The sequence below is a fragment of the Culicoides brevitarsis genome, chromosome 3 (genome assembly GCF_036172545.1).
Source record: "Culicoides brevitarsis isolate CSIRO-B50_1 chromosome 3, AGI_CSIRO_Cbre_v1, whole genome shotgun sequence".
NCBI lineage: Eukaryota > Metazoa > Arthropoda > Insecta > Diptera > Ceratopogonidae > Culicoides > Culicoides brevitarsis.
This window is the reverse complement of record NC_087087.1, coordinates 20,248,234-20,272,693: the sequence shown is the minus strand read 5'-3', so window position 1 is coordinate 20,272,693 and position 24,460 is coordinate 20,248,234. Positions and strand designations below refer to the sequence as shown.

General features: G+C 29.6%; 6 protein-coding genes across 9 annotated transcripts; 4 read left to right on the top strand and 2 right to left on the bottom strand.

The window, feature by feature from the left end:
* Positions 1–711: 711 nt before the first annotated feature.
* LOC134834108 (acireductone dioxygenase) lies at positions 712–1,572 on the top strand. The gene is made up of 2 exons (XM_063848657.1): positions 712–1,234; positions 1,298–1,572. Exons 1-2 carry the CDS (start codon positions 823–825, stop codon positions 1,438–1,440), a joined length of 555 nt encoding a protein of 184 aa, XP_063704727.1. The 5' UTR covers positions 712–822; the 3' UTR covers positions 1,441–1,572.
* Positions 1,573–2,832: 1,260 nt separating this feature from the next.
* Positions 2,833–19,967, bottom strand: LOC134835884 (uncharacterized). Of its 4 annotated transcripts, XM_063850878.1 has the most exons (8): positions 19,827–19,902; positions 18,820–18,923; positions 13,425–13,647; positions 12,436–13,347; positions 12,236–12,379; positions 11,750–12,184; positions 11,429–11,675; positions 3,729–3,820 (listed from the first exon to the last, which is right to left on the bottom strand). In XM_063850878.1, the coding sequence occupies exons 3-6, from the start codon at positions 13,623–13,625 to the stop codon at positions 12,020–12,022; spliced, it is 1,422 nt and encodes a 473-aa protein (XP_063706948.1). In that variant the 5' UTR covers positions 13,626–13,647; positions 18,820–18,923; positions 19,827–19,902; the 3' UTR covers positions 3,729–3,820; positions 11,429–11,675; positions 11,750–12,019. The 4 variants fall into 4 exon arrangements, with proteins under 4 accessions (XP_063706950.1, XP_063706948.1, XP_063706947.1 ...); XM_063850877.1 differs by lacking the exon at positions 18,820–18,923 and having other exon boundaries at positions 19,827–19,964; XM_063850879.1 differs by lacking the exons at positions 3,729–3,820; positions 11,429–11,675; positions 18,820–18,923 and having other exon boundaries at positions 12,027–12,165; positions 19,827–19,967.
* LOC134835297 (probable cytochrome P450 304a1) lies at positions 13,845–15,745 on the top strand. The gene is made up of 6 exons (XM_063850168.1): positions 13,845–13,848; positions 14,072–14,272; positions 14,336–14,508; positions 14,596–14,720; positions 14,789–15,054; positions 15,117–15,745. The coding sequence occupies exons 1-6, from the start codon at positions 13,845–13,847 to the stop codon at positions 15,743–15,745; spliced, it is 1,398 nt and encodes a 465-aa protein (XP_063706238.1).
* LOC134835296 (probable cytochrome P450 304a1) lies at positions 16,096–23,362 on the top strand. Its single transcript, XM_063850167.1, has 12 exons — positions 16,096–16,441; positions 16,991–17,163; positions 17,224–17,348; positions 17,410–17,560; positions 17,614–17,728; positions 17,805–18,103; positions 18,739–19,086; positions 19,140–19,450; positions 19,506–19,777; positions 21,254–21,434; positions 22,745–22,863; positions 22,935–23,362. The coding sequence occupies exons 1-12, from the start codon at positions 16,096–16,098 to the stop codon at positions 23,261–23,263; spliced, it is 2,769 nt and encodes a 922-aa protein (XP_063706237.1). The 3' UTR covers positions 23,264–23,362.
* On the top strand, positions 19,976–21,133 carry LOC134835887 (ubiquitin carboxyl-terminal hydrolase isozyme L5). The gene is made up of 2 exons (XM_063850884.1): positions 19,976–20,124; positions 20,185–21,133. Exons 1-2 carry the CDS (start codon positions 20,049–20,051, stop codon positions 21,063–21,065), a joined length of 957 nt encoding a protein of 318 aa, XP_063706954.1. The 5' UTR covers positions 19,976–20,048; the 3' UTR covers positions 21,066–21,133.
* Positions 23,272–24,309, bottom strand: LOC134835888 (J domain-containing protein CG6693-like). The gene has a single exon (XM_063850885.1). It carries the CDS (start codon positions 24,206–24,208, stop codon positions 23,384–23,386), a length of 825 nt encoding a protein of 274 aa, XP_063706955.1. The 5' UTR covers positions 24,209–24,309; the 3' UTR covers positions 23,272–23,383.
* Positions 24,310–24,460: the final 151 nt, after the last annotated feature.

The window sequence follows — 24,460 nt, the reverse complement described above, 5'->3', positions numbered from 1 at the left end:
TATTGTCTGCCCTCGAAAATTTCAAACTTGAAGATTTAATATAAAATATATGCAACACCGTCATGCAAAAATCTATTCAACGTTACTTATTACTTAATAATGATCATCAAAGTCAGAAACAGAAGTATATCTTCATATCGGAAACTTCATATTAGGGCACGTTGCATCAAAGGGTGCTGAGGGGGGCCGTACGAATACTTCAAAATTATGGGAAAACGATGGAATATAAAGGAAATTTTTAAAATTTGGGGCTGAAAAATGTTATTCGTTCTGAATGCCCCCCAAAAATTTTTGGCTTCCACGCCTTTGGTCATACTTAAAGAAGTTCGGTAACATCTCTTTTTTCATTTATTCTTCTCTACATTATAATAAAAGATATTGATACTTTTGCTTTCTTATTTTATGATACTTACAAAATATTTTTATAACTTTTAGTGCACGTCTAAAAAATATGATTTTTCCATAGTAAAACTATATAGAGGGTGAAATTTTGGAACAAAAAACAGGAAGAAGTGACGTATTTGAGTAGCGTGACTAAATAATGTCAAAAATGTTTTGAGAAGTTTCTGACCAAAGAGCTGTGAATGATCAAATCCGATTTTCGTAGATAATTGAATTATCTTCATAATTTGATTCCACTGTTCCTACGTATTGCTTTATTTGTATGTGTTTATATTAAAGTTTTTAAACACATACATATTTATTCACTTTAACTAATCTTCATACATATTTGAACAATACGAATAAATTTATTTAGTTTTGTATTGTAAGAATTTCGAGTTCATATTTTGTCATTGATTGTAAAAAAGTAAAATAATAAAAATGCGAGCTTGGTATATGGACGAACTTTTGACTGACCAGCGAGAGCCTCACATGACGATTCCACCACAATTCCTAGATGAAAACCAGTTATTCGAAAGAACAGGTGTGGAATATTTTTCGATCAATGCAAATGCTTTTGCAGACGACGCAAAACTTCAAGCATTGCGTAAATCTCGAGGTTACTCCTATGAGGATGAAATTACGTGTTCAAAAGAATGCCTTGCAGATTATGAAGAAAAATTAAAAAGCTTCTTTACTGAACATCTACATACTGACGAGGAAATACGATTGGTTTTGGATGGATCTGGTTACTTTGATGTGCGAAGTGATAAGGAAGACGACAAATGGATTCGCATAGAAGTTGTCGCTGGAGATTTGATTGTTATTCCAAGTGGCATTTACCACAGATTCAGTAAGTAATCGTGAAAAATATTTGTTAATTTGAAATTACATTTAAAAAAAAAAATACTTTTAGCACTTGACATGAAGAATTATATTAAAGCCAAGCGGTATTTTGTAGGAGAGCCCGTTTGGCTTCCTTATAACAGACCCGCAGATGATATGTCCTGTAGAAAAATATACTTGAAAAAACTCTCTGATGGGTTCAAAAGTGGATAACACAAACAACCAACAATTAAACTCATATTTATCACAGTTATAATTTCATTTATACTGTTGTTGTTTTGTCAAATTATTTGAATGATACTTTTGATAGTTTAAAACAGAAAATCAAAAAATTCTCATAAAAACATAACAATAAAGTTGTTTGAATGTTTTATTTAATCATGTGTGGATAGTAACGGGTGGAAATCCAAAAAAGTGTGCATCTGAGGTTGGTGCCGTGGATTTCCTCTGAAAGTCGTCACGAGCCTACGTACAGGCTGTATTCATTATATAGGCCATACAGAAGAGGAGTAGCAAATTGAAGAAATTTCTATTCAAACAAATCGTTAAAAAATAATTTCAGTTCTGGTTTATTTTTGGCATTGGTTCTCATAAATATTTAGGCTTAATCTAAAACTTTTGTACAAAGAATTTGGTAACTGAGTTTTGATACCCATAAAATTGTCTTCCTTACACTCTGCGACTTACACTATTTGGGTAAACTGCCACAAATTTGTATCCAGGCCTAGGCTTCAAACCTTTAACTAAAACATACTTTGGTATTTTTTTCTTCTGGGTTGCCAGCAAGGCAGAGTATGCTTTATATTTTTGTTTCAAATAGTAGTGATGTCCTGAATAGAGTATTAAAATATATTCTATATTGTTCATATTATTAATTTAAAAAGACCAAAGATTTTATATACATTGAATAACAAAAATCAATCTGAATATTTATATACAGCAAATTATTTTGACCTTTAGAAATCGAGTTTTTTTATACTCTTTTTCGATGCTGTGGATGCGTATTTTGATTAATAAAAAAAGAAAGGAAAAACAAAACATGCTTCATTTACTTTATTTTCAAATTTTCTTAATAACTACAATTTCAATCATATCATTCATACATTCACCATTCTTAAAAAACTTATATTACAAAAGTGTATACATTTTAAATAAATATACATACAGTAAATGTGGAATAGTTGAAAAATAATTTATTTGATGGTAGAAAATACATGGGTGAAATATACAAGCAAAACAGTGTAATAAAGTTAAAATAATTAAAAGTATCTGGAATATGGATAGGTCCTTCCGAATCTAGAGTTAAATTGTGAATTGCTCCTGTAAAAATCAAAATCATCTGCAAGAAAAATTTGTTTTTTATTTTTTCGTTTTTTTTAATCGAATATTTTCCCACTAATATGTGCAGTTTTATTCGTGCATTTTTTTTGTTGTCTCAAAAATAAAAAAAAAAACTATACATATAAAACTCAAATAATCATAACAAGCATTCAAACTACATACTACATTGTGCAAAGCAGAAGTGTAGTGTAACAATAATAAAACAAAAATATTAATATATACATTTTATTTATATTTATATACATTAATACTCAATTACGCTATTAATACAATTTATACATATATTTCGTTGTTTATAACAAGATCTTTGTAAAAATGAAAAAAAAACTACAAGTATTTCGTAGGGTAAGGGATGCTAAACGAAACATGATCAAACATGAAAGATGATTTGGGTATTGGCATTTCTATTAATAACTCTTAAGGAAAGTATGCATTTTCTACTTTTTACATGTGTATCTTCTGGATTTTATAATACATAAATTTCTTAATAATATTTCGTAAAGAGCCGTGTAAATACAAGTGTATAGCAAGTGTAAATAGTTTTTAAAAATCAATAAATATAAATAAACCAAAATTAAATTTAAAAAACTATTATTATGAGTAACCGCAGTTAACAAAAACTAAGAAGCTTACAAATATATAATATTTACATTATAACTACGTATTTTTATCATAATAATGAGTTAGACTTTCATTTATTTCTTACTCTGTGATTGTGGGGGTACAAAACCAAAACCTGAAGCACCAACAATAACACCACTTGACTCATCAACAGCGTCTGCTGGACTCGGAGGAAAAACCACTGGACCTAATAATGATGAAATGTGAAAGTTCAATAATTTTATAATAATATTGTAAAGTTCAATATTTTTTTATTTATCGAGGTATTATAATTGCGAAACTTTACATTAATACAATGACATGCAGATACCCTTCAATATGTACGCATATTAGGCATTACAAATTTGAATTGATTTTTTTAAGAATTTCACGAATAATTAAAGCAATCATTTTGATTTTCATGATCATGGCTAACCTTAAGCAAAAATATTTTGAGATCATATTTACCTCTATTTTGTCGTGGGTCACGACCACCACCGGCTGATGGAAATCCCGAAAATGCTGTTGGCCCACCAAAATCACCTGTCAGTTGCGTCAAACTGCTAGAAGATCTTGGAAATCCGCCGAAAAATTGTGCCGATGTCAAAGCAAAGCACAAGCTTATTACTAAACAAACTAAAGTTGAATTTGTCTGTAATATGCAATAATATTTGAAAAAAATAATCTTTCGAAAATGCACAAAGTTAATTAATTTGCAATGACATCTAATTAACCATGTCATAAAATAAGAATCAATTTTGAGAATAATAGGAAATATGTCATATATTTAATTATATTCAGTATTCTTTAGTAAAATAATATTATTTTGTATTAGTTTAACCATTTGCTTACGCAACGTTATGTGTAGCAATTTTCTATTTTGTGGGTACATCTAAAAAATTCATTCCTTCTAAATACAATTAGCTAAAGTAAATTGCATTATACATTATATTTATTACCAACGACTGACATTGTGTTAAATAATCGATTCACTTTCTTTATTTTAAAATGCACTTTTTCAGTTCTGCCTCATTACTTAAATAAATAGCTTTAAACTGTTATGTGTTGATTTCCGATTACTCAATTGATATTGTTTAAAACAGAAAAAACGAACCTTGTTTGATATATTGTTACGTTTAAAAATATCTGAAATTGAAAATCTGTTTTTTCAAATAAAATATGGGCTAAAACCTGACAATTTAAATAACAACACTACACTAAATGTTGTTTGGTACACTAGCTTTGATAATACTAGTTTGGCAAGTTTGCTTGACGATCTTGATAAAAATAAGACGTTTTCACTACCATCATCAAAGTTTCTATTTTTTCTTATTTTTCTTATTGGTTTCTACTAGACAAATTTTTCTATTTATTATTACTACATTTCAATATTAATATTTTACGTACTATGTTGAATTATGATGGCAAGAATCACTGTCAATGTCAATGTTAGGCATAATTATATGATTTTAATATATGCTTTAACAAATGTAACGGTCTGTTATTTAATTACTGTGAAAATTACACCAAAATCACTAACGAATTCATCATTGGTTGATTAACCTTTTCATACTAATCTATTTTTACATACACAAGTCTACTTAAAGTAATAAATGCAGAAACAAGTAATCAGCTGTTACTTTAAAGAAAAAAAAATAAACTTGAAAACTTTTTACTACTGATACAGTTATATTTTTTAATTATTTGTATTGATTGTATTGACATGAATTTAAATACAGTTTGAATAAAATCAAATTGATATTATAAAAACTCAACTTGCTTGCAGATTAAACAATAGTTATTTGTGTTTTTTTAATTTTGACATTAAAGTTTCAATATGTCAAAAAGCAATGCATAATCAGAAGTCAAGCTGTTCACACCTTTTACAAATATTTTTCTTTGATAATTACTAATTAATTGAATGTGTTACCAATATTGTATCATAAATTTTAAATACAACAATTACATATACACATGATGCTTCAGTAATTTTTTTATTAATTAGAGTTACTTTTAACTAAAAGATATATTATGAAAGCAGCATAGAAAAAAAATAAAGAAAAAAAAATTGTTTTTTTTTTTTATTAGGACCTTAATTAAGATGAAAACTTAACAGTGATTAACCGTAATTCAAATGATCCAATTAATTAATATAGTTAAGTTTAAATAAACATACAATTATGTAAATGATCAATTTTTTATTCAAAATCAATCAAAAATCCGTAGATTTGCTAAACGTTTGAAACGTAATTTTGAAAAAAACCTACACATTAATCAAAAATGTTGCAACTGTATTTTATTAATATGCATGTTGAGTTAATAAATTCTTTGCAGAAATAATGACGACCTTGGAGGTCGTTTAAGCTCATGCAAAACTTGACTGACTTAAATTTTAATAAAGTGGGTTAAAATACAGAAATTCCGTGATATTTTTGTTTAATTTAAATTGATGTCGAACAAATATATTGCAGGTAAATAATAATAATAATAATTTTAAAAAAATGTACAAAGAATGTTATTATTATTATGTATTAAACGTTAACGGATTTATTTTATTACTTCATTATTGTGTCGTTTGGTCATATATATTTTTTTAATTTAAAAGTTTTTTTTTCTTTTTGTTTGCGTAGCTCAATAGAAAGCTCAATAAATTTTACAATTTTATTAATTCTTTCAATTTTAAGCATTACATAATAATTTAAATTGTTTTCCTTTCTTTTAATAAAAATAAATATTTTTTCATTTACACTAGAAGTATTGAAGTTTGACTATGATTGAGCTTATCGCGGAAAAGGAAATAAATTTTCCAAGCAAACTAATTTTTATGAATATATATTTATATATTAAGTTGTAATAATATTTGAATCAGTAAGGTAGACCAAGTAATACATTAAAAGTGTTGAAAATTGAAAGTTTTATTTATTTATTCTTCATTTAGCTCATTTATGGTTATAGTCAAGTGCATCTACTATACCATGCATGGAATTAAATGCATTCAACTTGACCTTATTTTCTATGCAAACCGAAACATGTATCTACATTATTAAAACAATGTAAAGTCTTGTCGCATGATAGTACCATGAATGAGCATTTGGTCTTTTTAATATGCTTATTGCATAACATTCACTGTAGTTTGTATATAGATTGTATCTTTTACGATACCTAATTCGCAATAATAGACTATTTATAAGTCAAATTTTTAGGTTAATAACTGTAAAAAGCCATGTCTTCAACGTCTTATGAAAAAAAAAATTAATTTAAAAGAAAGATATAATTAAAATTTCATTTTCTGTGAAAAAATAGAACATTGAAAATTGTCAAAAAAGTAAAAGTGTTTTAAATCAGCTGTTTTACCATATTGGTGTACTCTCACAAACATATATTACCTTATATAGATTAAATACCTGTTTTTCTTATTTGTATGAAAAACTTGTTGCTGTATTCAATGATTAGGCAAAAACTAGTAACATTATAGGTTGAATGTGCGTTTTCAAGGGTAATTAGCGGAAGTTTGACTTTTTTAGGGAAGTTGGAATTTTTATCACAAACCTCTTCCGTTTTTAATAATTTATTAATCTTCAAATTCACTAGGTATATAAAAATAATCATCAAAACGATTAATTTAGTTTTTGTATTATATCTAATTAATATTTTTTAAATGGAACGTATAGTATATGTTTGTAGGGATTTTGTAAGAGAGATATTAATACAATGATACGAATTTTACTTTCTTTATTCCACAAAGTTTAACGATTTCCAGACTACCGAGTCAAATGCAAAGAAACATTTACATGAAAGATCATTTATTTCTCGTTAAAGAAAAACAGGGTAAAAATAATAAAGAAATGTAACAGATTATGCAACGATTGTTTTTCTTTACTCATGCTTGTAATAAATTACTAAATACAACCACCAATTTTATATCTTCCATATGATTTTTTACATGTGAATTATTTTTTCGGTTTAACCAAGCATAAGTGTTTTGACACATTATCAACATATTATTTACTATTTTGTGAAAATCTCATTTTTCATAAGCATTTTTTGAAATGTGTTTGTACAAGTTTGACACTTAGGTTATTTTTTTTTTTATTATTCTTCCTCATTTTCAAATACAATAACTGTATTATAGTTTTCCTTCTTTTTTCACTAATAGTTCAAACATTTTAATTTTATTTTTGTTTTTTTTTTATTTGCTCAATAATTAAACACAACTTACGAATTTCATTTTGACTATTTTTTATCACTTTAATTTTATTCCAATATTAGAGCTTGCTTATGGTTTTTCGATATTGTTTACGTGATGGCTAACGAAAACTTAATGATCATAATTTTCCTTTACTACCTCGACTTATATACAGCAACTTGAGCAAAACTATGTACGATTGGTTGTATCTTGCTGCGTAAGAAATATGGGCGAATCAACGATTGTATAGAAACAAAACGATCACTTGTTAGCTTAGTATGGTAGATCAAGTAAATGTATTTCACTTTGTCGTAATATAAATTGTATAATGAAGGATAAGTTTTACAATATTCTATCTCAAGCAAGTAGGTTGAGTCAAGGATTATTCTTACAAGTTTAACAGGACTTAAAATTTATTATTATTTGATCCATATCAAAATTTTCCAATACTCTTAGAATTGTTGGAATTGAATCAGACCTAAGAGTTGACTTAATTTGTTCAAATTTTAAGGATAATCCTGAATGCTGAACATATTTCATTGTAAAACTGAAATATGTTCCTATACTCCTATTATAGCAGGTTCAGCCAGGTATAAAGAAATTTTAGAATTTTTATTAAATATGACTTGCAAGGTTTTAAAATTGCGTTGCTTAAATAGTTTTTGAGAACAATAGAAAAAATATAGCATTTTATAATTTTATAAATGCTTATTCTTTTCCTGTTCAAAATTTTAAATTGACATAAAACATTGTCATCAACAAAATGAACTGTAAGAAGACATTTAAGGTCAGTTTAGGTAAATATACTTAATATTATTTTTTCAATTTTCAAAACTAAATTTATCCCAATACCGGTTCCGTGTTCAGTTAGTTTGTCGTCAACCATGCATTAATTTTCATTTTAATCGTTTGAGCTTATGATTGCGTACAAACACATATTTTAAATGCTTCTTAGCTATTAAATGACTAACTAAAAAAGTTTGAATAGCTCTTAACTAAAATTCAATACCAAGGTCATATCTTGATTATTTTAATAGGTAAATTAAATCAATGTGATTTAAGTTCTGTGATTATAAATTGTTCTATCGTAGTTACGTGACATAAAGCAGTAGGTAATAGTTGCATTTCAAGAAATGAATGTTGAAACGTGATAAAAAAAATATCCATCCGGTCAGTTGAATTTAAAATAGGAACTGATCAAGGTTATTTTCTGTGCGGCATAAGGGAAAGAATATCCACCTGATACGCTCTCTTCAAATTCCTATGGATAGTCATTATTTTCACGTTCACTCTAGGAAGCAGAGTATATTGTATTTTGAAATGTAATTGTGATTTTGTTTTGCTTTTGTTGAGACACAGTTATATCAAAGGATTTTTATGCGACGTGAAATATTGCATGAATAAGTCTTTAAGGTTCAAGGACGGTCATGAACAGTAATGATGTATAGCAATTTCAAATCTTTTTTTTTAAATAGCTGTTCATTTACCAATGTACACAATTTCGTGTATGCTTTTATTTGTTTCTATTAGGAAGTACATTAAGTGAATCTTGTGTCATGTTTGTTTTGTTTTACTTTTAAGTAAGTTTTATTTATCATAAAAGAAGTAAAAACAGTATGTTCCAAGGTTTACTTTATTTATGTACATGCAAGACGGTTATTTTCAGACAGGAATAATTTTTGCGGTTTTGATTTTATTAATATTCACAGGTAAAAAAGATAGGAAGTACATATAATAAACTTTTTTGTAGGAGTTCTCTATTTCGCTACAACACACCTGCTTCGGACACACGTGACAAAAATAACGGAAGTAAAGACCGGTATTATTCTAGCTAGTTCTACGCTATGTTTATTGTCGTTAATTATTTAAGATAAAAAAAATTTCGAAAAAATAAATTATAAATAAAACTAATTATTAACCGTTTTTTTATATGATTTTGAAATTCAATATAATATATTCATATGTTTAATTTAAATCTTTATTTACAATTCCATAAGTTTGAAAATGGAAATTTTTCTTAAAGATGATTAGAAGAAAAAATTTAGAATTTTTGTGTGTGTCTTAAAACTTCTTAAATCAATATCATAATAAATATGTGAATGTATTGACATCAATACCTCTATTTTTTTCTGAGAAAAAAAAATATAGGATAACTGCTTATTCTTACCAAATTGTTAACAATCACTTAAAATGTCCGAATCCGCAACTTTTTAATTGTAAACATCGAAATTTACACAAATCTATCTCTCCTTTGTATAAGAAATTTTTGTTTTTTTAGAAAACTTTGAGAAATCATTTATTTTCATATATGAAACAATTTTGTCAAATTTTGAGAAAATTAGAAAAATGTGTTTTCAAGGGTGTTTTGTAAATTTTCGATTTTTTACTAAAACGGCCCGGAAAAATATAAAAGTTTCGAAGAAAAAATAATTGTGAATGGGGATCATAAGTATGGACCCTTGTCTACTTATTCCATGTAGAGATTTTAAATTAAGTTGAACCATAAAGACTCCACGGACCAAAATGTACTCAAATCCGAAACGGGGCACATTCAGACATTCATACATTTTGGCGAATTTCGAAATTTTTGCATAGAAAATACTTGAAAAATTACAATTTTTTCAATTGGCTGTAGCTTAAAGTCCGTTTGATGGAAAAAAAAGTTCATATAGGTAAAACTTAGGAATTTGACTGAAATTTTCAAAAATATAAAAAAAAATCTTTTTTTCAGGTTTAATGTGTGCTATAGGGTACATTCAGACAAATGATTTTTTTTGGAAGACCGCACCACAATTGGAGCAAAATCGTCTAGCAGTAAATTAAATGGTATTTGATGATCAAGTTAAAAGTAAATAATATTTTTTTTTTGTTTTTTTTTTCAAATATAAATGTTTTCACACCAAAATGGAACTAGAAAAATTAACAGTAAGAAAAACTATAATGTCTGCCAAAATGCTCAAAACTGAAATCCGCTGACAGAAGAACTAAAAAATCAAGTGCCATAAAACTGGAAAATTAGAAAAATTTTGAAGAATTCATGCTGGCACTTCGCAAACTCGGCGAATTTTCAACTAAAAAATTGAAACAAATGAATATGAACGAAAATACAATTTTGAACATGTGTAAAGCTATTCAAAATGCTAGTAAATACCGGAAAAGACGACGACTAAACATGGAACTAAACATGCTACCAACACAAAAATAGAAGAATATGCAGAAAATGTCTCATTTTTCGTAATTTTGGAAATTAGATGAAAATTAGTGGAAAACCTCGGGAAAACTCGAAAAATTTATAGAAATCATGGAACTGAACACATTGAAATGCATTCAAGTCATTCATTTTATAAACGAATGCAATTCATTCTCGTTTTTCATTATTTTTCAGCCCAGTTTTGTGATTTCATGATAGCTTCTATAGGTATGTCAGTAAATCAGTGAAATAAAAGAAATGCATATTTATTTTTTATACAACGATTTTATATATTTTTACAATTGAGCGAGGATTTGGACTGATTGTTTTAAATGAACTGCTTTCACATGATGGCTCGATTGTTATTTTGTATTTCTTATCGTTTAGCGCCAATAAATTTATAAATTTATTTAAGGTTTCCTCGTTTCGAAGTGTGCATGCTAGTATAAATGTGCAATTTGAGTTCTTTTCAAAAACATCATTCACGGTTTGAAGTAATTCTGGAAATAAAGTATCATCGTATATTATATCTGAAGCAATTAGGTAATCTGGAGTTTTTTTCACTTCTGTAAGGGGACTACCCCATCCAAAGTTTAAAACGCGTACATTGTCTCCCAGGTTATTCAAAATTATATTTTGTCTCAATAAATCTAAAACTTTCTCGTGACAATCACTCAAATAGATCATATCCGGCTTGCAGGCTTTTGCTATGCATATCGAAGCAAACCCAGTGCCTGATCCTAATTCCAGTAAAAATTTTCCTTTCAAATCCTTTTTATGTGCAATCGCCCATTCTGCTAACTTTATTGCAGCCTCCCACGTACACAGTCCTGTAGTGCCGTTAGAAATAAGTGAGGAAGCTTCTTTTAGTGTTACACTGTTACCTTGGTCATCATAAATGAAGTGTTTAAACACAAATTCTTCATCATATTTTGCTCCTTTTAAATCGCACAGAAAATTATAAATATCGTCATGGACTTCGCTGGTGTGTTTTGCAATTCCATCGATCAAACGTTTTACAAAATTTATTAAATAGCTACGTTTTATGGGATATCTTTGTAATAATGGGTGGATAGCGGTATCATCAAAAAACAATTTTTGTTCGTCCCACGATAGATTTTTACATATTTCCTAAAAATAAAAATACCGCTAAGCACTTCTTAAACCTTACATCTATTTTTCATATGTGTTTATTTAATACATACCTCAAAATTTATCTGATCTAATGAAGAACAAGAAAATAAGACTCTCTGCACATAACTTATATTATTCATTCTGTTCCATTTGAATTCAAACATGTGAGTTAGTAATTATTTTTGTTTATTTACATTTTGGTTTAGATTCAGACATATCAAAATTTTTTCGATCGTCGAAATTTTGACATTTATTAAGTTTGAAAAGGTTGAACAAACATTCGTTACGTGTATAAGTATAAATATCATTACTTTTGTAGTAACTATTTGAATTATGTATATTCACTGCAATTGATTCAACAAGAATTTTAAGGCTTTTTGGCATTCCTTCACATCCTCTGAATTTTTTCTGGATATTTTTTGAACTATTGTGCTAATTTTAGGATCTATTGAATTTGTATTACGACTCAAATGTGCTTCTATTGTGCCTAAAAACTCCCGTATACTCTGTAAAATGTAGTCACATAAAAAAAATGCGGAATATTCAAATATATTTACCTGACAAATAAATGGTTCAAGTTTAAAAAGGTGATAGGCTTCTAAAAGTGTACCGATTAGTTTACGACATTTGGTCGCAAAATTTATACCTAGAATTTGAGCTGGTACAGTAAAGATGCTTATGCAGTATAACAAATGAAGCTCCTATGAAAGAAATATAAATAATTATATTTATTAAGGAGAATAATAGTTTAACTTACATTTACATGAATTGATACTGCTGTACCACAGCCTCCGAATTTCAGTGTTTCATTTTGAAAGATACATAACATTTTCTTTAACCAGCGTAAAATTCGAAAATTCGTAGATGGGCATTCTTGCTTGCATGTATTGATAATTTCTAAGAGTTTCTTTTGCTTGTTTGCAATATTTTCTAATTTAACGTATTTTATCAAATCTTTTCCAGAATTTATTTCGAGTGAGTCATTGATTTTATGGAGTTCTGAGTCTCCTATCAGGCTAAAATGGATTATAAAATGAATGTAAAGTATTGATAGACTTTTATCACTTTCGATAGCCAGTTTTTGAAGCAATTGTTCAAAAATATCGTCGAATTTGCTCCATATTTCTGGAGTTTGTTTTTCCATACGAAATAAGAAACAAGATAGTAAACATTGCCATAATTCCACCTCGAAATCGACTTCTTTAAATTTATGTATTAGTTTCTCTGCATTTTCCAAAATTACTTCATGGATATTATACTTCGATAATTTGGCGGCATTTTGTTGAAGTAATAATATGTTAAACAATTTTATTCCGACTATTTGAATTTTGGGCTCAAAATGGTCAATAAAGTTCAGTCCTGATGCTAATATGAAATTGGCTATCTCAAAGTCAAGAATCACTTTTGATTTTGTTCCGTACAACTCATTCACAAATATGGGAAAACTATTCAATGCACCAATATTATATTTCCAGTTTTCCTTCTTTAACGTGCTCTGATAGTATTCAAATATTTTTTGCAAGAGTTTTTCGTCTTCATTGCATAACTTATTTACATGATTGCGAAAGAGATTATTGATCGTGTATTCTATATCTGTATCTTTGTCTTGAAAAACGATGTTGTATTGAGTTGATTGTTCGCACAATACGATTATGAAGTTTTTTCTAAACTGTAAATTTTCGGTAAAATCATTTAAACATAACAAATGAATAAATATTTTCAACTTTTAATGTTCTGATCTCTTACCTGCAAAGTATTTATGTCGATGGTCAACAACTCATGTTGATTAGAATGAAAAATATCAAGTAAGATGTGTAGATTAGTTTGCAGTATCGGTTTAAATTCTAAAAAAACTGTTTCGTCGATAAATTGCTCTCCAAGTTTGACTTTCAAGGAAGGAAGGATACATGATCCAGCAATTTTTGTAGCCCTTTCAATTGTATTCATTCTTGTCTTCGATTAAAAATCTCTAGAAATAATTAAATTTTATTAAAACGACCTATAATTTATTAAAACATATTGTCTTATTGATAAGTAATCACTCAAAAATTTTGATAAGTACAAAAAAACATCCGTGAAACCTAATAATACTTCCACAATTTGAAGGAAAATATACATAAAAATAATTATCAAGGATTTAAAACGAACAAGTAGCGAAAGCCGAATATGAGTACGAATTTAAATCTTAGCGTTTCGGTACTTATTCAAACTGGTTTTATTTGTGAAAGATTAATCGTGGTGCACAGACATGGTTACTCTGTGGTTATTTGCAATTTATTTAGCAATATTTTTACTTTACATCTATAAATATTGCACTTATCGACCACCCAATTTCCCTCCAGGACCACCCAGAATTCCTATTTTTGGTTCATATTTATTCCTATTACTCTTAGATAGGAAAAACTTGCATTTAGCAGTTTTGAAACTTTGCAAGTGGTATAACACAAAAATACTTGGTTTCTACATTGGGGATACTCCAACAATTGTTGCAAATGATTACGAAAGTGTAAGAGAAATTTTATTTAATCAGGCGTACGATGGTAGACCAGATATTTATGTTGCGCGGTTACGCGATCCAGATCACGAAAAACGAGGTACTTTGAACTGCCTGTCCTACTTTTATATCATTAATTTTTTTTTTTTTTTTATTCTAAAAGGAATTTTTTTCACGGATGGTCCACAATGGAAGGAACAACGGCGCTTTACATTACGACACTTACGTGATTATGGATTTGGTCGCAGATTTGAGACATTAGAGAGCGAAATCAGAGATGAATTAACAGAGTTGATCAATATTATAAAAGGAGGACCAAGATATGAACACGAAAAGGTTGAAACCTTTTACATACATATTTACATACATAATTAGATTACATATTTTTTTTCGTCATAAATATGTTTAAATATTTATTTACAGCAATTTTTCCGTAGTGATGGTTATGTAAATTGTCCATCTGCATTTTTCATGTGTTTAGGAAACTGTTTTTTACAAGTTCTGGTAGGAGAACGTATTCCACGTAAAGAACAACATACAATTGCCAGGTAATAGGACCGATAAAACTGATGTGTTTGGCTACATACATATTCACATACAATTAATTGATTTTTAGAGCTGGTATTTTGGGAATTTTGTTTCAAAGAACAGGAGATGACTATGGGAAATTACTCAGTGTTATTCCTTGGATACGATATATTTTCCCGAATGCAAGTGGTTACAACAAATTTAAACTGGCAAACAAGGGTCTATATAAATTCATGAAAAATATAATTGACAAGCAACTGAAATCTTTTGATATAAATGCTGAACGCCATTTCCTTGATTTGTATTTTAAAGAAATGAAAGGAATAACAAACGACAAAGAAGAAGGTTTTTACTGTAAGTATTTTACCTACTTAATAACATCAAATATTTCATCAATGATTTTCTGTGAATCTCAGATAAACAATTGATACTAGCGTGCATTGATTTTTTCTTTCCTGCATTGACTGCAATTGGTGCACAAACTAGTTTTTTGTTTGAGTTTTGCTTGAAAAATCCAAAAATCAAACAAAATATTCAGCAAGAGATAGACGATGTAGTTGGACAGGGGCGGCTGCCCAATCTAGACGATCGTGTTCATATGCATTACACCGAAGCTTGCATTAGAGAACTATTGCGGTTCCAAACTCTGGTACCGTCTAGTATTCCTCATAAGGCAATGTTCGACGTTGTCTATCAAGGGTTTTTTGTTCCAAAAGGATGTTTTATGGTGCCAAGCTTGTACGCGATGCACTTTGATGAGAAAAAGTGGATCGAGCCACATACATTTATGCCTGAGCGATTTTTAGACAGCAGAGGCCAATTGTCACTCAAAAAAGATATTTCACTCCCATTTGGTGCTGGCAAAAGATTATGCGCTGGAGAAACATTTGCCAGAAATATCCTTTTCCTCTTCATTACTGCTTTATTTCAAAACTTTGATTTTGAACTAGAAGAAGGCCTAGATGTTGAGGATATCATGAGGAAAAATGAGACTGGTCTCATTACTACCACACCTGATTTTTGGTTGAAATTTATTGGCAGATAAAATTTCATTTTTTTTTTTAAATAAAAAAATATTTTTTCATGATATAAATCCTGATGTTTTATTTTATCTTATAAGTAAGTATATAGAAGATGATTAAAATGGTAATATTTGATTTTTGTAAAACTGGTACTAATGTAACAAAACAACGTAGATAAAGTATCAAATCAGACATGTAAAAGTGTTCCATTTCACTTTAATTATTACATATATTTACAATACAATACAACAATACTTTAGTGCTGTTTTGTAACTTTTGTCGTTAGTTTCAATTTAATTTACTCAGTTAATTCTTTTCTATCAAAAGAAGAACAACTTATAAAATATTACTTAATAATTAGTTTGTTGCAAAAATGCTTTCCCTTTGGTTATTTGGAATATATATTGTCATTTTTTGTTATATTTTGTACAATTATTGCACATATCGTCCACCAAATTTTCCACCAGGACCACCAAGAATACCTCTGGTTGGTAGCTACTTGTTTTTGTTACTAGTAAATAGTCAAAAAGTACACTTGGCTATTCTTAAGCTGTGCAAATGGTATAATACAAAAGTTCTCGGTTTTTACATTGGCGATACTCCAACAATTGTTGCAAATGATTACGAAAGTGTAAGAGGAATTTTATTTAACCAAGCTTTTGATGGAAGACCTGATATATTTGTTGCAAAAATGCGAGATCCAAACTATGAAACTCGAGGTAAGTAAAGCTTATTAAGACATATACGTATATTTAATACTTTCGATTTTCGCCCCATACGAATTAATAAGAAAAAGGAAAGAGAAAAAACAAATTTTTTGGTGTTAAATTATGACTCTTTAGGTGTAATTAATTTTAGTTTATTTTATTTTTAAGTTATTTTCAAAAAATTGAACTTAATTTTTCCTAAATAGAAATTAAACATGTAACATTATTTTTTCCATCTTAATATGGATGTCTTATTAAAGCAAGCTTAATTTGATTTTTTGTATGATATCAATGTAAACTAAAATTTTTAGGGTTTTCCTATGGAAAATACAAAATGATTTCAAAAAGCTTCCATTTTGAATTTGTCCCTGAAATTTTTTCGTGAAAACATGTTCAAATAAATAAATTTAATCAAAGAAATTATTTTTATTGAATTTGCTAAACCAGTTTTGAATCATTCTTAGTATTGCAAAGTTGAGCGACCTCTTATCAGTTTAACATTTCCGGAAACTCACTTCTACTTTGATGTAGGTTATTTAATTTCTTTCTGTTTCCTCATAGGAATATTTTTTGTAGACGGAACATTATGGAAAGAGCAACGTCGTTTTACGTTGAGGCACCTACGAGATTATGGTTTTGGTAGAAGATTCGAAAGTCTCGAAAATGAAATTAAAGATGAGATAATGTGTTTTTTGAATCTCATCAAAGATGGACCAAAGTACAAGCATGAACAAGTTTGTATCCTAGTGTGGACTTTACATTTAATAGACATGTAATAAATTTGAGAAAAATAGGTTTTGTTTAAAGCTGGAGGTCTCGTACACTGTCCAAAGGCTTTTTTCATGTGCCTGGGGAATTGTGCGTTACAAGTTCTATTTGGTGAACGTTTTAGACGTCACGAACAAGATATATTAGCAGAGTAAATAAATTACATTGATAAAGAAAACACAAACACAGTGTTGATTTCATTTGATTTGTAGGATCGGTGAATTGGGAATACTATTTCAACGAACTGGTTCTGACTATGGAAGATTATTAAGCGTAATTCCTTGGATACGGTACTTGTTTCCTGACAGATGCGGTTTTAATAAATTTAAACATGCTAACCGTGGACTATATCATTTCATGAAAGTAATGACATACACTATTTTCAATTTGAGCTAACTGTTTTTTCTCCATTTCAGAAATTGGTTGATAAGCAACTATCAACGTTTTCATCACAAGAAAACAGAAATTTTCTTGATATTTACTTTAGAGAGATGAAAACTATGAACAATTGCGAAGAAAGAGGATTTTATTGTAAGATTTTTGAGATTTTACAAAACATTATTATTTTTTTTTTAAATATTGTTATTTTTTAAATAAATATTTTAAGATGAACAATTAATTTTGGCATGTTTGGACATGTTTTTCCCCGCGTTGACAGCAATAGGGGCACAGTCTACGTTTTTGTTTGAAATTTGTATCAAAAATCCAGAAATTAAAATGAGGATTCAAAAGGAAATTGCAACAGTAGTAGGGCAAGGACGTTTGCCACATTTAGATGATCGTAAAAATATGCCATATACAGAAGCATGTTTACGAGAACTGATGCGATATGAAACACTTGCACCTTCCAGCTTACCTCATAAGGCATTGTATGCCACGACATTTCAAGGATATACTGTTCCGAAGGTGAATACTCTTAAATATCCTTATTCTAAAATGTTTAGAAAATGTATGAATTTTTAAGGATTGCTTGATGATTCCAAGTTTATACGCATTGCATTTTGATGAAAATGTGTGGAATGACCCTCATAAATTTCTACCTGAGAGATTTCTGGGTGACGATGGCCAGCTATCATTAAAGAAGGACAAATCATTGCCATTTGGTGCAGGAAAACGAATTTGTGCTGGAGAAACCTTTGCCAGGAACACAATGTTCTTATTTTTAACTGCTATTTTTCAAAATTTTGACTTTGAATTGGAGAAAGGAACTTGTGTGGATAAACTTATTCGTACTAGCACAGTTGGTTTTATATCGTCGACCCCAGATTTTTGGTTAAAATTTATATCCCGTTAAGTTAAAAACACCAAAAAATCAACATTCTGAATGCAATTACTGATGATTATAATAAGATGTTTGACAACATCATGCATGTATTGCATTTCATAGGTAATAAGTGAATGTCATCCTATTTAAGTATTTAGCTGTTTGTATTCCCATTAAATATAATATACTATAATGATAAAGTTGCTGATAAATTGATTGCAAATCGAATGATAAATTTAAAATAACAAGTCAGTTTTGTTTTAACTATCGTTAAATCAATATATCAATGATATCTCCTATCTTATTTTTCCTTATTATCGTACTTCTTTTTTATCGGTTTTACAAATGGAGTACTTACAAACCGATAGGATTTCCTCCAGGTCCTCCTAGAATTCCATATTTAGGGGGCTATATATTTTTTCTCTTGTTGAATAAAGATCGACTGCATTTGGCTTCCTTGACCTTGAGTAAATGGTATAAAAGTAAATACATTGGTTTCTGGTGGGGAAGTTCCCTGATAACAGTAATTAATGACTACAAAGGTGTCAGAGAATCATTTTACAGAACTGAATTTGATGGAAAGCCAGTAACTTATACGGTATTAATGAGACACCCGGAAGAGCAAGTAAGAGGTCAGCAAAATATATATTTTCCTTAAAAAAAAAATCAAAGTTACAGCTATTATTTAAAGGAATCTTCTTTCTTGAGGGCCCCGTTTGGAAAGCACAACGTTGGTTTATGCTGAGATACATGCGAGATTTCGGTTTTGGAAGACGACACGAAGTTCTAGAATGTCATATCAGAGACGAGATTATGAGTTTTGTCCAACAAATACGCAATGGCCCAATGTACGAACATGAACACGAGTACTTTAGAAAAAATTCAATTGTAAACGTCCCAAAAGGCATGGTTGCATGTTTAATAAACTGTTTCTTTCAAATAGTAATTTCAGAGAGAATTCCGAGGGAAGAACAAGCGTCTTTGTTCGAGTAAGCTTTCAGAATAACTTTAAAAAGAAAAATAAGGAATTTTCGTTTTATTTAGGGTTGCAAAACACTCGTTAGCGTTTCAGAGAGGCAGCGACAGTTATGCGAAGCTTTTGAGCGTTATTCCCTGGATTCGTCATATATTTCCAGAAAAAAGTGGATATAGGAGTTTACTGAAAGCTAACCAAGGGCTCTACAATTTTATGAAAAAATTTATAGACACGCAAATTGAAACGTACAATGAAAGTCATCAAAGACACTTTGTGGATATGTACATAGCGGAAATTCGCAAATCGGAAAATATTAACGATTTCAGTGGTGGTTTTTCTTGTAAGTACCAATTAATTAAAAAGTAATTAGGTACGTTGTACACGCTTACCATTATTTAATTAATTACTGCTCTCTTTTTTGTTTATTATTGCGGAATCAGCTATAAACTCTTATTAATTCAAAATATATCAAATATGCAATTAATTTTTTTTTTCGAGTCGAATAAACAAAAATAAACGTCAAACTTAACAGATGATTGTCAAAACCGGTGACTTGCGAATATAATTGTTAAATTTTTTTTCTTTTATTAAATAAAAAAAAGTAACATAAAATGGCAGATAGTGCAGGAAATTGGTGTCTTATCGAATCAGACCCAGGTGTATTTAGTGAATTGATTCGAGAATTCGGTAAGATTCTTATAATTTACGCAAAATGTGCAAATCCGGAAATGTTTTTTTCAATTATAGGTTGCGAAGGCGTTCAGGTGGAGGAACTGTGGAGTTTAGATTCAGAGCAGTTCAAAAATATAGAGCCAATTCACGGGCTCATATTTCTTTTTAAGTACGTGAAGGACGAGAATCCTGTTGGAGTTTTGAGCCTTGACAATGAAAATATTTTCTTTGCCAAACAAGTTATAAACAACGCTTGTGCAACGCAAGCCATTTTAAGCATTTTGTTGAATGCCTCGCATCCCGATGTCACGCTGGGTCCTATTTTAACAGAGTTCAAAGATTTTGTTAACTCATTTGATTCCTATAATAAAGGATTGGCTCTGTCTAATGCAGCTCAAATACGAACAGTTCATAACTCGTTTTCACGCCAAACATTGTTTGAGCTGGACAACAAAAATGCTGGAAAGGATGATGATGTATTTCACTTTATTGGTTACATTCCAATAAATGGACGCCTATATGAACTAGATGGATTGAAAGATGGACCAATAGATTTAGGGAAAGTTGAAAGTGGTCAGTCATGGCTCGACGTTGTTCGTCCAATTATCGAAAATCGCATGCAAAAGTATAATGAAGGAGAAATTCACTTTAATTTGATGGCAATTTGTTCCGATCGACAAATGATTTATCAAAGGCAGATAGACCAATTGTTGCAGTCAACTGAAGACGATATGGATACTGATACAAAGCAAAATGAGATTGCACGATTGCGAATGTTGATAGAAGATGAGGTTGCAAAACGCAAGAGATATAAGATTGAGAACATTCGTAGAAAACATAACTATTTGCCCTTGATTGTGGAGTTGTTGAAAATTCTTGCGCAAAATGGAGAGCTTTTGCCTTTGTACGAAAAAGCGAAGCAACGTGCTATCGGACGTGAAACTAAAACTAAATGAAATTTTGGTTTCACGACAACTGCATTTAATATTTGAAGTATAAATAAATAAAATTTTTACTGGGAAAAATAAATTATTAATTTGTGTTATTTTTTTAAGAATGGATTTTTAATTATTGAGGAGATTTTTTCCCCCAATTTGTTTCCACTTCGATTTTGTCAGAGGGAAAAATAAAAATATATTTGCAGATGATCAATTGATTTTTGCTATGATGGATTTCTTCATTCCTGCATTAACTGCAATTGCGGCTCAAATTGCACTTTTATTTCAAGTTGGGATAGTTCAACCAGAAATAGCAATGAAAATCCAAGCAGAAATAGACCAAGTAGTTGGACATGGTCGACTTCCAACTCTAGATGATCGAGTTAAGTAAGTTTTAATTATTTTAGTATAGTTAGGCCGCTCCAAATTTTTTTCGAACTTTTTGTCCCAAAAACTTTTTTTCAAAATGGGGATAAATATCTTCGGGCAAAAAAATGAAAAATTCAAACAATTTTTAAACATTAATGAATATTTTAGTTGTTTCAATGGTCTATATTGAGATATAATAATTTAAAATTGGAATAAGAGTATTCCAAGTTAAAAATTTCAACAAAAAAATATTTCATAAAAAAACTGTCAAAAATTTTGAAACATAATTTTTTTGAAAAAAATTTTAGAGAAGAAAATTCATGTTTTATTTCGTTTTTCAATACAAAAATTCTTAAATATTAAAAATTTTAAAAAAAATTTTGAAAAATTCTTGAAAAACTATGAAAAAAGAATTTATTTACTTCTATTCCGTTAAAGAAAGGTAATGTTCATACTATATGTATTTATTTTTACCGCATTTCAATTTTTTTGAAAAAAATGCGGTATTGTGCTCGTGATGTCGTCCGTCCGTCCGTCCGTCCGTCCGTCCGTCCGTCCGTCTGTGTGGTGTGCCACTTTAACTTTGTTTGAATTAGCAGGTTTGGCGAATTCTTTTCAATTGACAGATTTGACAGCATATTTAAAAAAATTATCCGTTGGAAATTTAAATGAGTGTTCATCCGTTGGAAAATGTTGTCGATGAAAATTAGTGGAAAACTTCGGGAAAACTCGGAAAATTCATGGAAAATCGGAAAATCTTGAAAAATTTCAAAATTTTAAAATGTTCAGGGGAGTCTCGCGAGTAACATGGAAAGTGAAAATTGATGAAAATTTTCGGGAAAACTCGGAAAATTCATGGAAAATCGAAAAATCTTGAAAAATGTCAAAATTTTAAAATGTTCAGGGGAGTCTCGCGAGTAACATGGAAAGTGAAAAATGATGAAAATTTTCGGGAAAACTCGGAAAATTCATGGAAAATCGGAAAATCTTGAAAATTTTCAAAATTTTAAAATGTTCAGGGGAGTCTTGGAAAGTGAAAAATGATGAAAATTTTCTATGGAAAATTCAAAAATCGGACTTGAAAAATTTCAAAATTTTAAAAACGGGCAAAAAGTTTGATGAAAACTTTCGATATTTTCAACTTTTTTCAAAATTTTAAAATGTTGCCCCATTGAAAAATGATGAAAATTTTCGACTTTCATGGAAAATCGGAAAATCTTGAAAAATTTCAAAATTTTAAAATGTTGGAGCGGCCTTAAGTATTTATTTACTTCTATTCCGTTAAAGAAAGGTAATGTTCATACTATATGTATTTATTTTTTCTACAGTATGCATTATACAGAGGCATGTTTAAGAGAAAGTATGAGATATGATACGCCGCTTCCAAGTGGAATTCCTCATAAAGTCCTAACTGATACTACATTGGCTAATTACACCCTTCCAGCAGGTATCGAATCAGATTAGATTTAAGAGGCAGTTAAATTTAATGAAATTTTATAACATTTTACGTTTTTGCAGGAAGTTTTATAATACTTGGTCACTATGCTATTGCTATGGATAAAGAAATATGGGGTGATCCTGAAGTTTTTCGACCGGAACGATTTTTAGATGCAGAAGGAAAGGTCGATCTAAAAAAGGATAAATCATTGCCTTTTGGTGCTGGAAAGAGACTTTGCGCAGGTGAAACATTTTCTCGCAATCTTACATTCTTGTTCGTCACAGCTATGTATCAAAATTTCACCATCAAATTGCCACCCTATGAAAACATTAACAAGCTTTTGAAAGGAAAATCAGTAGGACTGATCACTACCACAACAGATTTTTGGATAAAATTTGAACCAAGATAAAAAAAAATAGCAATTTTTATGATGTGTTTTTTATGAAGTGTATGACTTGATCTTATAACATGAAATAAATATTTTGGTGATATGATCCGTAGGTAATTACGTTTTGTGTTTTAAAGAAACTTAGACTTTCTTCTTTTTCGACTTTGTTGAATTATTATTAGGCTTACGTTTCTTCTGTTTCGGTTCTTCGTCATGGGGTTGAAAGTCCTCCGAGTCATCTTCTATTTCTCCATTTCCATATTTGCTTGTCAATCGATCCAAAAATGATTGAAAACCATTTTGACGCTCTGCTTGACGCTTCATCAACTGTTTCTCCAAACTAGACATTTGGCTTTTCATCTCTTCCGCTTCCTTTTCTTCAATTCTATATTTCTTGTGTCGTCGTGTTCGCTTCGCCTTCGGTTCATTAACAAATTGCTCGTATTCTGGTAGTTCACCTTTCTTGATCATCTCTTTTACTATTTCAATGATTCGTGGCTCACTCTTGATTGTCATGAAAGGAATGAACTCAAACATAAAGTTTATGCATCCTTTGCCATTCAAGTACGCCTTTTTTATGTCAGCCTTTTCTAGGTCAGAACCTATGTAGCCCTTTTCGTAGTTCGATATATCTTCATCTTTAATTGGCTTGAAAAAAAGACTCCAAGTCTCAAGCCAGCTGGAGCCGAAAGATTCATCGTCATCATCTCCGACAATTCCTTGCTCGTCATACAGTGCTCGCTTATCCTTGGTAGTTAAGGTGAGATGCAACTTTGTAAGTACTTTGAATTTCTCAGTCGCTACATCTTTTTCCTCTTCTGGTACACGATCTGGATGCACTTTTAACGCCAATTTATAGTACCCTTTTGTTATATCCTTCTCTAGGGCTGTTTTGTCAACTGAAAATAACTTGTACAAATCCTTCGTTCCGAAATATTCCTCACATTGTTGTAATATTGACGGCATTTTTACAGGTTTACAATTACTTAATTTGGTTGAAAAATATTTAATAAACAAGCCGGACAAGTAAAATAGAGAACATTTGTTTACAAAATTAAGTGCGCGAAACTTTTGACGTTTACACTTTCCTCCGATTGCAACGCATCCTAAGTGGTTTTAAAATCGCCGTTATTAAGAAAGGGCTTTTACTTATATTTTGTTTCTAGTCTAATTATAGTAATTTTTGTACAACAATAAAAAAAAAGTATTTGAATACTA

Bases quoted from the DNA above. Each gene is read 5' to 3' on its own strand.
- LOC134834108 (XM_063848657.1), top strand. From the start codon at position 823: ATGCGAGCTTGGTATATGGACGAACTTTTGACTGACCAGCGAGAGCCT. The intron at 1,235-1,297 runs GTAAGTAATCGT...AAATACTTTTAG, and splicing joins TGGCATTTACCACAGATTCA to CACTTGACATGAAGAATTAT.
- LOC134835884 (XM_063850877.1), bottom strand. From the start codon at position 13,625: ATGAATACAATTGAAAGGGCTACAAAAATTGCTGGATCATGTATCCTT. The intron at 13,348-13,424 runs GTAAGAGATCAG...GAAAATTTACAG, and splicing joins TCGACATAAATACTTTGCAG to TTTAGAAAAAACTTCATAAT. The intron at 12,185-12,235 runs GTAAATATATTT...TACATTTTACAG, and splicing joins TTGAACCATTTATTTGTCAG to AGTATACGGGAGTTTTTAGG.
- LOC134835297 (XM_063850168.1), top strand. The intron at 14,509-14,595 runs GTTGAAACCTTT...ATTTATTTACAG, and splicing joins CAAGATATGAACACGAAAAG to CAATTTTTCCGTAGTGATGG. The intron at 15,055-15,116 runs GTAAGTATTTTA...TGTGAATCTCAG, and splicing joins CAAAGAAGAAGGTTTTTACT to ATAAACAATTGATACTAGCG.
- LOC134835296 (XM_063850167.1), top strand. From the start codon at position 16,096: ATGCTTTCCCTTTGGTTATTTGGAATATATATTGTCATTTTTTGTTAT. The intron at 18,104-18,738 runs GTGAATACTCTT...TATCGTTAAATC, and splicing joins AAGGATATACTGTTCCGAAG to AATATATCAATGATATCTCC. The intron at 22,864-22,934 runs GTATCGAATCAG...ACGTTTTTGCAG, and splicing joins TAATTACACCCTTCCAGCAG to GAAGTTTTATAATACTTGGT.
- LOC134835887 (XM_063850884.1), top strand. From the start codon at position 20,049: ATGGCAGATAGTGCAGGAAATTGGTGTCTTATCGAATCAGACCCAGGT. The intron at 20,125-20,184 runs GTAAGATTCTTA...TTTCAATTATAG, and splicing joins TGAATTGATTCGAGAATTCG to GTTGCGAAGGCGTTCAGGTG.
- LOC134835888 (XM_063850885.1), bottom strand. From the start codon at position 24,208: ATGCCGTCAATATTACAACAATGTGAGGAATATTTCGGAACGAAGGAT.